This window comes from Diuraphis noxia, unplaced genomic scaffold (genome assembly GCF_037042655.1).
Source record: "Diuraphis noxia isolate RWA-SAM2 unplaced genomic scaffold, SU_Dnox_SAM2 contig0004, whole genome shotgun sequence".
NCBI lineage: Eukaryota > Metazoa > Arthropoda > Insecta > Hemiptera > Aphididae > Diuraphis > Diuraphis noxia.
Genome location: NW_028301714.1, coordinates 5417831 through 5434114, shown reverse-complemented (window position 1 = coordinate 5434114; position 16284 = coordinate 5417831). Strand labels below are relative to the sequence as shown.

The window sequence follows — 16284 nt, the reverse complement described above, 5'->3', positions numbered from 1 at the left end:
TAGTAATTGTAATATGATACAATGCTTCAAAAACGACCTTCGTCACAAATATCGAATTGTGTTATAGTTAATTCCAGATGGAAGCTTAATATTAAATATACTTTATTATCATTTCTACAAAATCATTTATTCAATTACAAAATATATATATACAAGTATATATAACAATAACAATATCAGAAAACACATTTTTAATAACGTGACAGGTTTTGATATTAAATTTTGTTTTGCATCATATTATAATGTTAAATAAAGAGAAGCGTAGGAAAGTTCATCAAATATCAACAAAGCAACTATGTGTATTCCACAGTAGTGTATTAAGTTTTGAATAACAATACTATGTAAACTCCGACAAAGATAAGCTTTCTAAAACAAAGAAATGAAAGAAGTTAATAACGATATTATATTATTAATAAGGTAGGTATTGCACTTTTGAGTTGGTTTTTTTATGTGTCGGACGTGATTAAAAACAATAATAATTGTCAACTTAATGGAAAAACCCATAAATCATAAACGAGATATTTCTCGCATAATATTTTGAAATCTTATCATCGGTGTAAAAACAAATCAGAAAGACACAATAGAATTTAAGGATAATTATTGCTGAGATACCAAAAAAGATCCCCTTAAAAATGAAATTAAAAATCGTGTTTTTTTCTCATTTTCGTTTTGCATCAGAACAATTTTCAAACCTTGCAAAATACGGTTCATCATTGTAATCAGCGTTTTAGATTTGATTAAAAATGAACGCGTCTAATTAGAAATCTGAAGATAACTTTTTTTTCTACTCTGTTATATAAACGACGACAAAAAAACCTTATTCACTCACGTTAAATAAATTATAGTCAGCAGCGTTATCAACATAATTTTTATATCATATTTTCTATGTTTTCTTTAAGGATTTAAATTTTATTTTTTTTCATCAATAATTTAAAATAATTATTAGAGTCTTGAATATCTCAAAAATGTAAAATACATCATTCTTGAAGTTTATCTCACTTCATTGTTATGTCTTGATCATACTCGCGTGAGATTTTTATTTTAGCGCACAAATAATATCACTTTTTAGGTATACACCCACTCTCAATGATTTCGCCGATGTTAAATCATTATACTGTACCAGACGTATCGTCAAAATATCGATTTTTAAATCATTATTGGATTAGATACACAAATTAAATAACAGAATCCTTATATAACCATTCCTAACAATGTTTTAAATATGATGTTTAGAGTACTACAGATTGTTAACTACATTTTAATTATTGATAAAAAATAAAAAATAACATTTTAAATGTTATTTTTGAGATGTAAAAATATGTCCAATTTATTATGAATTTGAATGATATAAATATTTAACACTCGTTGTCCACCGTTTTCAATGCATTTTGAAAAAGTTGTACATCATGATTATATTGTAAAAAAACTAATAACTGTTCTCTATTCCCCTGTTTCCACAGCTGAGCGAAACTTGGTTTGAACCGATCATATTTGATTACATTTTATCTGTATAAAAAGATCACATTCTATGGGTTTTTATTTCGTAAATAATATTACTTTTATTTGCTGTGGTAGTTTTTTTAACGATGAAATATATTACGATGACGTTGTGTAGGCACACCAACTGTTATGATATCACGTTGAGACGTAATTTCAAATTGACTTTCAATATATTAACGGAAATCAACGTCAAAACTCTAAAGTTGTGCACTTGGAATGCCTTTGAATTTTTGAATTTTTCCATGGTCACGTTGGATCAATCTATTTTTTCGCATAGACCTCGATAAACGTCTCGCCGTGATCATTATTGCTCTTTGGTGTGTATCGTATATACTCGTATGTGTTTTGCAGAGAGGTGTTCCCGCAACTGGATGATCATTAATTACTCGATCGTCCATTGTTAAACCACCACACCGTGACCTCCGGAAACGAAAACCTCTATGCATTATATCCAGACGGTGGTTGAAGTAGATTGAATGTATATATATATATATATATATATATATATATATATAGTAACTAGGGAAATTCTCTACAAATAAAACGGAATAGGACACACTGTATGGGTATCGTACTATTTCCGAATTTGTTTCTGTCGATTTTTAAAAATTGGCTCATTAAGAATTATATGTTAGATAGGTACTAAATAATAATTATAATGATAGTAATAATAGTTGGTGGAAATTCTGATTGCTCTAAATATTTATGTAGGTATCCAATTTTTTTTTTTGAACGGTAGGTCAAATGTGAAGTTAAAATCGTTTGAAAGAACACGCGTCGAAAATGGCATGTAAACCTCCCGTTACGTTATACTCGTGGCATAGGAAGTTTAATTAATTTTGTCTTATCGTTCTCTCACGTTTCGAAGGCATTGTTATTGAAACTGCCCGTAAAATAATTTTGCATAATTAATAAAATGCTGTTCAATTGTTTTCGGGGGAGTAACGCAAACGACCGTGTTATACTTGATTAATTAAACCAAAAACTCATGTTTAGACCTAAACGATTGACAAAACTGTAGAATTTTACAGGTTAGACACATTTTAATTTCTTATACAGTGTTCTATTCATTACAAGTTCACTGTGTTTTTACCGAAGTCAAAACTGTTTGCTTTGATATAATAGTCTATAGATATTATATGGCTGCGGAATTTCCAATTTGCTAATTAAAGCTCCCTTTTAAAGAGAAAAATAACCGTCGATAAAATTATATTTTCGAAAATTGTAAGAAAATGAACATTATTCCGTGTGTGTATGGATGTGTGTGCGTATACTCGTATTTGTGAGTATAATTTAGAAGACCAATCTCTACTAAGTGTATGCTTTTTAATCGGTAGCACACTTATTTCCGTGATGGAAATATGGCACATGTTACGTGTCAATACGTATATTACGATCTCAATGTATTCAAGACACTCAAAACGATTAAAAACAGATGTTGGCTTGTTATGTGCGTTGGAAATTGTGCACAAAAGTTTTTTGAAATTGAAAACAGATTTTAATTAATTACAAAGATTAAGTCTAATAATATCTTATAACTACGAAAGCAGATGACTTGTGGTAATAAAAAGTCACCAGTTATGATTTAAACACCCAAATTATGCATTTATTTGCTAAATGAAAAATAATATGTGTGTGTATATTTAAAAAAAATCCAGAATATTTTTCCTTTAACTGATTTAAACGTTCACTGAAAGTAAAAAAATACTATATTATATTTAAAAAATTTAAAGTTAATATATGTTTTGGTTCCATTATATAAAATAACAATTTCAATGGAGAAGATATCGATAAAATTGTTTATTTATTAAATTTACCTTGTAAAGTATAAAATTAAAGAAATATGACCTAATAACAAAAAAATGTCAATATATATATACCTATATAATATATATTTATGTTATATACAAAATAACATTTTAAACTAGATAGTAAATGCATCAAAGGTATTTGTTTCGATTTTCTGATATTTTTTATGATTGTACTGCACAAATATCTGAGTGCTAAAATGTATCTATCTTGCCAAAGCTAATTTTTAATCAATTTTTTACAACTTACTGTAATTATAGCAAACTTAAAAATGGCATTAATAGTATTCTTGTGATATTATGACTAGTTTAAGTTCCGGTTATAACCGGATAAAGCACATGTTTACGAATCAAAATGTATTTCCAAAATGAAAATATGCCAAATCAATATCCTGTTTTATGTAGTTTTGTCAGGTCTAAATACCACTTTTTGTTTAACAAATTTACGGCACCCTTTAACGTATAACACGATGCGGCTTATTAATTAAGAAATATGACGTACATTACCCGTCCAACGGACAACGTGAATATTATAAATTATAATAATACTACCTTTTTACTATAACAATATCGATTTAATGTGTTTTCGTGTAATTCCGTTATCCTAATATAATAATAACATAATAATTTTGTAAATAGGGTTCACATTTTAAGCAAAAATATTATAAAGCTAATATTATACCCTTAAAAACCCTTACAAATTTGTATATTATAAATGAGAAAAATATGCAAAAATAATCAATAAACATCAAAATGTGCAAATTAAGAGGAAAAAAAAGAGGAAATAGCTGTGTATAAGATGTCGTGTAACTCGTCGTTGAATAGATCACTGTAATGGACGTGTTACATTTAATCTCAATGATTAATCATTGTATAAAAATACCCTTTCCTAACATAGACGGTCAGTCAGCGAAATGTTCCGAAATAGTATTTGTGAAAAATAATTTACATGTTTTGTGATTTTTTCAAATTTTTAAAACATTGTTTCTTAGCTAGTAAAGAATGACTATATACAAAAAATCAAACTTTATATGTTCAATATTTTTAATTATGATCCAATCCTGATAATATTAGGTATTTTGTATAATATTATGCATAACTAATAAAAAATAGATAAAACGTGTTTTAAGTATCTACTTATATTATAATTACTATTATAAATATTGAAAATAATTTTGTAAATTACTGATAAAAACTTCAATTAGCTACTGATTAATTTTTAAATTAAAATTAACGACATTATAAAATCGAATATGTAAAAACTAATTTTAGATACAATTATTCCCAAAATTTCAACACTGAATTTGTTGAAAAATGTAAATTTCCCTTTCTAAAATACTAACTATATTTAATTTTCAACTTAAGTTCAATTTCTATCCACAATATTTAATGTAATATTATACTGGAAGCGATATAAAGAAATTATATTTTAAAATATCTCAGTTATAAAAAAAAATATGATAAATGATCATAATGATAATGATAATAATTGCAAATTTAAATAAATAATTTTTTTCTCGTAGTCTAAAATATATATACTAAGATATTCTAACGAAACCAATTGATCTCTAACCCATTACACATAATATATAAATAATTCTCAAGTATGCAAAAGATATTTTTTGTTTTTATTCTTCATTTTCACCAAATTTCATACGATCAATGAATATAATTGGTACGTGAAAACATAAAATCTGAACTCTGTCAAACACAATTTAATTTAGGACGTTGGATTTCCACCTCCACTTTCAATGATTCAAAACTGTTTCAATGTCATTATAAGTCAACTGATTTGCATGTTTAAATCACTACTATCACCTCAGGACTTCTCTTTTAATTATATTTAATTGAAAAGCGCTCGTAGGAAAATAAAACAAAAATAAATTGGGTGGACGGGAAGTGAACAATACCTATATACATAATATCATAACATCTATTATGTCGACGAATAAATGTTTTTTTTTTTTTTTATGTTTAAAAATAATCTATGAAACAGAATCATTGGGCAGTTTCTATGAAAATACAATATTTCCTAAACATACAGTTGTACCAATAATATTATTAAATGTATATATATAACTATTATGGCAGGTATTTTGTTCGAATGTATTTTGATTTTTTTTTTTTTTGTATTGTCTAGTGGTATATCATTTTTGGTAAAGACTTTATTAACCATGATCTAGAAAATCTTAGATCGGGAGATATTTCCTATTATTATAATATATAGATCATTGTTAATTTTCTTTCAATGTAGTTATATGGCACACTATTAAAAAACAAAAATCTGATCAATCACACGCACACACACACATCACACAAAACAAATCCATTCGTTTTTACAATAAGCTCCTATTTAAATAGATTTTAATTTTAACTATTAATGAATTTATTTTTTTTGTGTGTCAATTCATCTAGTATTTTTACAATGTTATAAATTTACAATTTTGATTATATGTTTACATAGTATTTACAATTTTTAAGTGAACATTTTTAAACTGTAGCGTTATCCATGCAGAAATGTATGGTAGGCCCGTATCATTGTGGAGTTGTTTGTTTCTCATGAATCATGGGACCAAATATTTTTCTAAACATAATAAAATAAAGCATTAAAAATATTCATGATTCGGCCATCGAATTGTTCAGTAAAATATTATCAACAGCATGATTATATTGAAGAAAATAAACCATTATCAACGTTCAATGTTATTGAGTTGATCCACATCCATTAAAAAACAAAAAAAAAAAAAAAAACATTTGCACACGTCCTAAAGACCCGAGTAGATTATCTTGCATCGTGTTTATGAATTTGAAAAAAAAAAAACAAAATCTTTTGTGAATCGCAATAAACGTAAATTCGAATAAACCATTATATATATTGCATTTTATTGTATACGTTTCATTTGTTGCTGAACTGTACGTTTCGATATCAATTCGGTATTAAACTTATTCTCGTGACGATTTCTTTAAATCCTTTTTCGCGCAAAAAAAATATAACAGTTTATATATAGTATCGTCTTCGCTAATCGAACTGTATTAGTCGTTATTGTCCATAATATACAGTGTTCGATTCGGTCCTCTTCCTTTTCACCGGAGCACGTTCGTTGAACACATATGAGACATTTTTGTATAGAAATATATGTATTATGAAAACGTGACCATCACGATGAAAGGCCTTTGAAAGACGACCTTTTTGAAACTCTACGTTGCGGAACGATGGATCGAAAACTAATGTATTATTTTTAAAACGTTGTGTGTCGAAATTACGTCAACGTCACGAATCATAGCGAGCTGATTAGCTAAAAAACGAGCCAAGTAAAAAAAAAGCAAAAAAAAATCGTTCCGTGTTTGTGTATGAAAATCAATCAAATCTAACTTGTTCGTACACGTAATTCACTGCATGCTTATCGTATCGCGTTTTTATTCATTTGTTCATATCTATTGTTTTAGATCTTATCTAGGGTTTTAAAGTTTCATGAAATTAATTGTTTTGAAATATTTTATGAACAATAATAAAAAGTCATTTTAAATAAATCTGGAGCATAAATTTTATTGAAATATTTTTTACTTACCTAGTACATTATACAAATTACATAAAATTCATATAAACATACTTAAACAAGTTTCAAAACACACAAATTATATATTTAAATTTCATAATTCATTTTTATTTAATATTATATAATTATTTGTTAGATATAGTTATAATCAGAGTCTCTATTATAATAATCTATGAGTTAAAACTTAAAACCATATATATTATTCCTATTTGAATTCAAATAAAATACAAATTTTATATTTATTAAATCCTTAGTATAATCATATCATTATAATTTGTAAACATCAAACAAAAACATAATCGTGAACCGATAATCACTTATTAGCTATGAAATCAGTGTGACTATCTATAAATGGTTTTTTCAAACGTACAAAAATCAAAAAATTCAAAAATTATATTTTTCAATATTTTATTGAAATACTTCAAAGTGAAAAGTTCATGTGAATATTTCATATTCATAACCCTATATAATCTTATCATTACAAAATAAAGATAGCGATGATTTAAATTCGTCGAAACGACGTTTTATACGTGACAAAACCGTATTGAGTGAGAACAGATTTTTATTTACCTTATATAAATTTATATATATGTATATTATATTGAATATCAAGAGGTATTACGTCTATACGTATTAAACGTATCCTAGTGACGGACAGTGTGTCTTAACATTTTTCTTACCTACCTTTAATGCGTCCATAATATTATCACTAATGATTATTTAAAATTTTTAACCATCGTTTTCCTTGAGTACATAAAAGTCTTAAACCAAATAAGTAATATAAAAGTGAAATGATTTAATGTCAGAAAAGTGTTATTATAATTCGAATCTTGACATTTATTTTATTTTTTAAATAGTTGTGTTAACTTTTCGTAATCACATAATATCTCATTCGAGACTGTCTACACTACAGAAAAATAATAAAATAGGAATACATATAGGTAGCGGGTAAAAATAATATTATTTACAAACAAATTAGTTTTTCTTCTACTGGTGAAATATAATGAAAAACGATTGTGAAATTTAAATCTTGGTACTTGATAAAAAAAAAAACAAAAACATTTCAATAAAAGTATTTATTATTAAAATAATTACCTAATTATATGAAAAACATTTTATTTTTAAATACAAGACAATAGTTTGAATATTAGGAAATTTAATTTTTTTTTTTATATACATACAAATTCATTTTCTACATTATACAAATAACACTACTACCTATAATACTAGTGTCGGTTGCATTGTGATTCTGGGGCTGTTATCCAATCTTTTATGAAATTTTATGAAAATAAAAAATATATCTTAATAGTCTATTAAATGTATTGAGAATACAAATTGGAATAGGCGTACAGGAATCAATGATATTTATGATAAAATTCGCTAATACTATATCTATGTTAAACTTATGGGAGACTACAGTTGACCGAACTCTGTGTAAACATGTCAAAATAAAAATAAAATAAAAATCTGGCAACGCTAAGTATAGTATTTAAGTTTGCATTGCATAAACATAATAAAATCTATTGCTATGTTATAATGCCTCTATAACTTATACGATACAACTTCAACACCACTGTCAATAAATTACCTATACAATTATATCATAACGGAAACTTGACATTTGATTATTTTCCTAATAACGATTCAGTTATCGGAAAGAAGAATTTATTGTAAATCGACATTTTACGTGGTTAGTGCTGAAGGACGGTAGGTAAAAAAAAAATCGGTGGTCATCTCCTCCCGGACACACGCGGCCCTTAACGGAGCCGACGGTGTGTCTGTGCGTGCGTGTGTGTATACTTTGGTCTTGTGCAGATGATGAGCCTGAACGCGGACGTAATGCCCCAGTACAGGCAAGAGGCGCCGAAGACGCCGCCACACATCCTGCTGCACTACTGCGCGTTCAAGGCCATTTGGGACTGGGTCATACTGTGCCTGACCTTTTACACGGCCATCATGGTGCCGTACAACGTGGCGTTCAAGAACAAGACCAGCGAGGACGTGTCCCTGCTGGTGGTCGACTCCATCGTCGACGTGATATTCTTCATCGACATCGTGCTCAACTTCCACACTACGTTCGTCGGGCCCGGCGGCGAGGTCGTGTCTGACCCGAAGGTTATCAGGATGAACTACCTCCGGTCGTGGTTCGTCATCGATCTGCTGTCCTGCCTGCCGTACGATGTGTTCAACGCATTCGACCACGACGAAGAGGTGAGTGCTGTTGTTCTTACCTATAATAACGATATCACATACTGTCGAATATTTTAGTTTTCTATATTATGTACATAGTACTATAATATTTAATATCAGGACTCGGACAGTATAATGAGAAACACTATGAATAACCAATCATATAAGCTCCAGTAAAATGAGTGCATTTAACTTGTAAAATAGTACTCATATGATATTATAATAATTTCAAGTGTAAATTAATATCAATCAAAATATTTTTTTTAGTAAACATATAATACCAAATTTTTAGTGAACGGGTTTTCCATTTACATGCGTGCGTAATATTATGATTAATGCATACAATTTTCTTATCAAATAAAAAATTGTCAATTATATCCATACATTAATATAAAACTGTTTTAAAAGTTATATAACATTAAGAAATATCTAATATGCATAATTCAATTACCAACTTGTAACGTTTAAATTGTCTACACATTTCGATATGAATAATTTTGCATCGTGTTAGACATAATTGGAAAGCCCTAATTATGATGTAAGTTATCTGTGAATTAACCTATATTCTTTATTTAATTAATTTTCGAATATAGGAGTTTGAGCACTTTTGAAATAGTTTTATTATTTTTATTTTATCAATAAGAAAATATGTTTTGTCTACAAATCTAAAATTATAATATATTTGTATTGAGTGATTTAATGTCCATTAGAGTATGGTTATAATAAACTGAATATTTGAGTTTATTCCTGTTGTTGGTGGAATGTTGAACTAGTTGCTGTATTATGTAATTGTAGTAATAAATAATGATTTTCAATTTTGTATATTTTATAAGACAGTTGTCTATAATATGGCACGTGTTTCAAATATCACACAAAGCAAATTTACCTTGTTTATTTGGCACTGATGGTTTCATTCAAACATATTCGTTTTTACTATTTATGAGTTAGAAATTTAGAATATTCAGTTGGTTAAGATACCAAAATTATTATCAAGTAGCAGAGTAAGAATAAAATATATGGAATAATTGTGAAAAAATGAGTATCATTTGCATAAAATTATTTTAATTGTTGTCTTATATTAGCAAAATGTAATGTTTAATTTGGTCTTCGCAATACCATTGACCATCCAAGATTAAATAAAAAAAAAAATAAAAAATAAAATTTTATTATGCATTACTACACGTTTCTCTACATACATCTAGTTTATAGTTATATTGAGGTAACGTCAGATCCTCACTTGCAGTCACCTTCAATTTCATTTCAAAGTCAGAGAAGTTCAAAAAAAAAAATATATAAAAACTTTACAAATATGTAAACTAGTCCATAGCCTTAATAACTTTACAAATAAGTACTCGATGGAAACAAAAATCTTTCTATCCCAATGGCTCTGTCACCGGGGGTAAATTTTTGTTAATAATTAAAAAAATTATATTGATGTTTTATACCACAAATAAACTATTTCATGACATGATCAGTAATATCGATTAAAAGCCAAAATTATACATATTATATCTATTATCTCAATAGAATTTTTAAATATTGGTTGTTTGTAAATTTGTTTAATAATAAGGAGAATCCATAATTTTTAAAGTAAAAACTGTACATTTTGACAAGATTTGATTTATTGAAGTATTTCCGGTTGAAATTTTCAAAACTAATGATAAAAAACTTAACTGTGTTAATAGCGATCGAATTATTTATAAAACAATTTAATTCTTTACAGAATTTGTGTTTTGTGTAATTAAATACATACATTAAATAAAACCTTGTCCTAGTTAAAATGACCTAAATGCATATAAAGTAGTTAATAATGTACATAAGTTCGTACCACATAATATTATAATAAAACCGAACGATTGGTGTGAACTTCATAAATTTTCATAAATGCTTCAACTCATTGTTCATCATCGAAAACAAAGAGATATATTTTAATAGGGTATCTTTAGAGCAGCCTTGGAGATGTTTATAACTTCAAACTTATTTGACAGTAGTAAATTTGGCTAATCTCTGTCACTCCTTGGAAATCAAAAAGCACACTTAGCCCACTTCGCTAAACGAGCAAATTAAAAAAGTTGTTCGAGATCACACTCGAGATGGCGTGAAAATTTCTTTCAAACACGTCTGTCAAGTATTTTATTGATAGGTATTTAAATATTTTAATAACGTTAAGATTATATTATAATAAACTACTACCTGTAGGTGAGTACCAACTCAAACTGTGATGTATTTATCAAGTCTTCAACCCTCTAGAGAATCGATCGAAAACTCCACAATGAACAAAAAAAGAAAGTTCTTTAGACATTTTGAATAAACTTTTAAAAAGTGTCAGTGTTAAATAAGGTAAATACGTTTGCCGATTAATATATATATATATATATATACGTTATCTTCTTCCAAAAGTTCCAAACACGATATTGTTGACATTGATGGTACGAAATTCCAGCCACAGACCACATCGAAATGTTCTATATAGTATATACACGTTATAGGCGTGATAATCGTGATCGATTATATTTCAAACATTGTTTGCCACCCGTAATCGGTGTTCCCCTCAATACGACGCCCACCATAAGGGACATAATAATAATACGATATAGTGGTTACTACCAGTGGTAAATATATTGCTTCACAGAGTCTCACCATTTTTTAACCCAAGACAGTGGTGGACTGTGGTGTAGTCATGGTAAAAATCGAATTCGAGTTTCAAGTCCGAATAAAGATCTTTGACGGTATTTCAAATGTAATGCAAAAGAAACCGGCATACAATTCTCGCACACTGACCTGGTAACCGAGACAAATATGTATAGAAAATAATGTCATAAGTCTAATTACTATTACTTACCTATTATTAAAAAAATATAAAAATAAAAATATGCTCAATAAATCTATGTACTCTACGTACAATATAATATACGAGTATATACATATATATTATAATCAATAAATAACGATATCGAAAAAATCACATTATCAGTAGGTACTGGAGAAGCTAATTGGTTTTAATTTAATACATTTAAAATATCCAATTATTTTCTGAATTTATACTTTATGTAATTTTATATCAAACCGGAATTTATCAGCATCAAGGTAGAATTATTTACAGTTTATAAATACTTTCATTGGTATGACGATAAAATATTTTTCTTAAATATGTATTAGGTTGAACAATGTCAATTGGCCGACAGATGCATTACCACATAATTTTGCTTAACGGCGTATACTTGGAAATCTTTGTTGAGCATTTTTTTTTTTAAATAAAACTAAAATAAAACTATTTAAAACACTTATTTTTAAAGCATATTTGAAATGAGAAAAAAATTGCACCTTGTCGATTTTTAATATTAGAAATATTTTTTTGTTATGCATATTATACAAGATACAGGAATTTTTACTTAGAACTTTCAACGAAATATTCACAAAGACACGTCGTTATACAAAATATGTGCTTTGTAACGTGTTTATTATTTGTATGTTTATATATATTGATGGATGTATAAAGTGTTAAAAAAAAAAAGAATAAAATTATAAAATGTAGTCATACAGAGGATCCGATTCGTAGCGTTTTCAGTGACAATATTCAGTACGGCTATGAAATGACGGAACGCAGTCATCTATCACTCGAAAATCCGAGTTTATATTAATATAAATGAGTGTATTATTTACGGTGAGGGTCTCGTAGTGGGTAACAACACACACATTATATAACACAAGTTTAGTATAAAACTATTTATGATATAATGAGTATCTTAACTTTTACGAGACATTATAAAATAAAAATTATATTTGTTTGTTTTTGTTAACCACGAATTTCACGGTCAAAGTTTTCGATCAAATGTAATTTATAATTTTTATGGACAATATCCACAAGTTTCAGAAATCATATATAAATCATAAGAATTTTTTCGGTATTTTTAATACATATTGTATATTAGGATATACATATATTATAGGAACTGTAAATTAAAACCAACGAAAGTAAGTCACTAAAAAATACTTAAAAATATCTGGTTATTATATTTCAGAATGATCACCCCCATTTGCAAGTATACGATCGAGCACATCGTTGGCATATTTTCGACACGTCACATTTAATTTAATTAAAAAAAAAAAAAAAAAAAAAAATGTTTTTCATTAAAATTTTGGTGAATATTTTAATCAATTATATTAAATTGATTGTTTATAGGTAATATAAATGTTCGCATAAGAAAAACAATATAAGCAAACGTTAATCACGCCAACTGTCAAACAAATTTTGGTATTCCCTCGTCCAAAGTTTAAATGGAAGTGGGTACGAAATTAGTTTTGCGCATTTATTTTGAAGAAGATGAAATATTTCAATTTTAACTCTGTGTTAGCAACAAACGGTTATGTATATTTATAACATGTCTCGCGAATAAGCTTACAATTTCCAATTATTTTACACTGCATTGCAGATATCATTTAACTTTTTATTATCAAACGTGATATTACTTATTGTAATAATATCATTATAAACATATCCCTAACTTCGTTAAATTTTGAAATCAACAAATATCTCTGAAATCTAATGATTTTAAAAATAAAAGTTATATTTTTTTTAGTACAGAACTTATTACAATTTCTTGAATTTAAAAATATATAATTGGAACAGCATACACCTCGTATATGGTGCAAATGATGTACCTATATGTATGTATACATACAACTGAGTAACCATTATACATACATGGTATATTAAAATTAATTTCAATATTTTAGAAATCCGTTTGATTTTTTTCTCTCTGAGAAAATGGAAATTTCCCTGTTAGCATCACTTCTTACGTATCCAACGAGACTCTGCATATCAATCTAAACATCGAAACAGTTAGCCAACTAGTTTCTAACTACTACTCTAGATATTCCATTCTAGATTATCTAAATATCCAAACCCGAAAATTTCACCACTCTTAGGCAAAGCTCTTCTTGGGATCCCAATACGTCGTTTGAAATGAAAATGGTGTAGAGACCTATTCAAATAAATCTTTGATGAAATAATATCACGTTGGGTTCTAACGATTGATGATCTACTTTATCATATAATAAAAAATGTCTCACCGGTATATTTTTACATCATATTTAATTGCTGTGATTCACTAGCATAGGTTTTTTATTTCCAATAATAAAAATAATAACCTTTCTACATTATGGCACACACGCCATATTATCTGTTGCTGTAGACGGTGTGAATAGCGAAGTTATTAACGTCATGTGGAGTGTGTATAATTAATAATTTTGTGTACACACTTGTTGTGTCATACCATACATATATTATTATTATAATGAATTATATATTATGCCCGTCCGCACACGGGTGATTGCGGTGCGTTATATGAAAAGGAAAACTGATGACGGTGCGGACAATCCGATGCGAAAACACGAGACATTTTCTCGTTACCGCAAATATACGCCACAAAAGAAGGTATTGTTTTTAATAAGAGTTCTTGTTTACGTATACTTATTATTTACTAAGTAGTTTCGTTATTCTTAAAACAAATTAATTTAATGATTGCTCCTTTAAAATGTAACGCGCGAAGTGTAAATACACTATTTTATAACCTACCTATTTATACTCCTAGTTTTTTTGTCTAATTTTTCGTCGACAAAGAAACCACATTATCAACATGGTATAACTGATGCTTAAAAATATGTCTTGTAACCTTTGTGATACACCTCTTATCTTCGAGTGTGCACATCAATCGTCACATGTTTTTTTTCGCCGTTCGATCGTTTGTTTCTGTTTGAAAACAGATGAACTTGAGTAAAAAATACTATTCAATCCACTTAAACGTTTGACCGGGATTGTTTAGTATGGGTTTAGAACAACCGTAATATCGTTTCTTCAGTAAATAGTTACCCTTGGGGGAAACATTGTCAAGTTAAATCATCTTCTCGGAACGACCATCTGCTACGGTTATCACAAAACGCCGGGTCGTCAGAAATATAACCACTGTGGGTTTCGGTGATTAATCTGGAAATGCCGCTAGCTGACTACACAATATGGGTTAATCCAATATCATCAGAACGGGTATTTAACCGGTCAATTTCTCCACCCAAAGGGTAGTGTGTGTGACACCAAATTCTAAGACGACAAACGGTATTACTAATATTGCAATATAACACTGACGTGCAGGAGTGTGAAAATGTTTTTCTATTCGAGAGGAATACGAGAATATTTATTTTGGTTATCAAAGGATATTGACGAATAAAAATAATTATTAATAAATTATCAAGGAAATTCAAATGGTTTATTCGGTTTATGAACAATAAAAGATAACAAACCGTATTTACAATATTTTTGCAGTCTTCTACAAATGTTACGTTTCCGGAAATGTCATCGGTTTGATAATCACCGTTGATTCCGGTGATTAATCTAGAAATGCTGCTAGCCGATTACTCAATATGATTTTATCTGATATTATCAGAACGGGTATTCCACCGGTCCATCCCTCCAACCGAAGTGTGGTGCGTGTGACACCAAATTCTAAGACGACAGTAAAACGTATAATGATATTAATATTATTACAATGTTACATTGACGTGCAGAAGAGTGTGGAAAAATTTTTCTTTTCAAGAAAAATTCAAGCATTTTTTTTTTTTCTTATCAAAGGTTAGGTTAGGACAAAGAAAATTTATTGCCAAAAGAATTCGAATCAGTTTGTTCGGTCTATGAGCAACGAAATAAAGCAATCCATGTTTGCAATGTCATTGTAGTCTCCTACAAACATCTCGTTTTGGAAATATCAACGGTTTAATAATCATTGTGGGTTCCGGCGATTAATCTGAAAATTTCTCCAATTGAAGCTGCACATGGATTAATCCAATATTATCAGAACGGGTATTCGGCCGGTAAATCCCGAACAATAGTGTAAGGCTGCCAGGTCTCGGGGGAAATCATACTTTACGATTTAATATATTATTATCATACATACAAATAGTACGGCGTCCTAGTATATTTTGGTATTGTTATAATGTTGGTGAAGCTTTTCGCTTAAAATCGACGTATATCCTCCAAGTCACTAGACTAATAAGTGTTTCACGCGCTTTTTCTCTATTTTTGTTGCTCTCGTCATTGTATATTATATACGTATAATAATAGCCACATAGCATAGTGAGCTCGGACTAGAGTGCTATTTTTCAAAATGTTGAGCAGAAAAATTTGGTGTCTAATCAGCGTCCAAGACGATGACGATTATAATAATAATATTATAAAT

At 28.4% G+C, this 16284-nt stretch overlaps 1 protein-coding gene across 8 annotated transcripts in view; it reads left to right on the top strand.

Annotated features, from left to right (window-relative positions):
* The window catches only part of eag (potassium voltage-gated channel protein ether a go-go), a 227024-nt gene that overhangs the window by 195021 nt on the left and 15719 nt on the right, over positions 1 to 16284 (top strand). For 6 of the 8 annotated variants that reach the window (XM_089227726.1, XM_089227725.1, XM_089227728.1 and 3 more), the window contains one exon: positions 8681 to 9076. In XM_089227726.1, coding sequence (XP_089083852.1) covers positions 8681 to 9076 — 396 coding nt within the window. The remainder of the gene's footprint in view (positions 1 to 8680; positions 9077 to 16284) is intronic. The other 2 variants (XM_089227731.1, XM_089227730.1) reach the window with 1 other exon arrangement.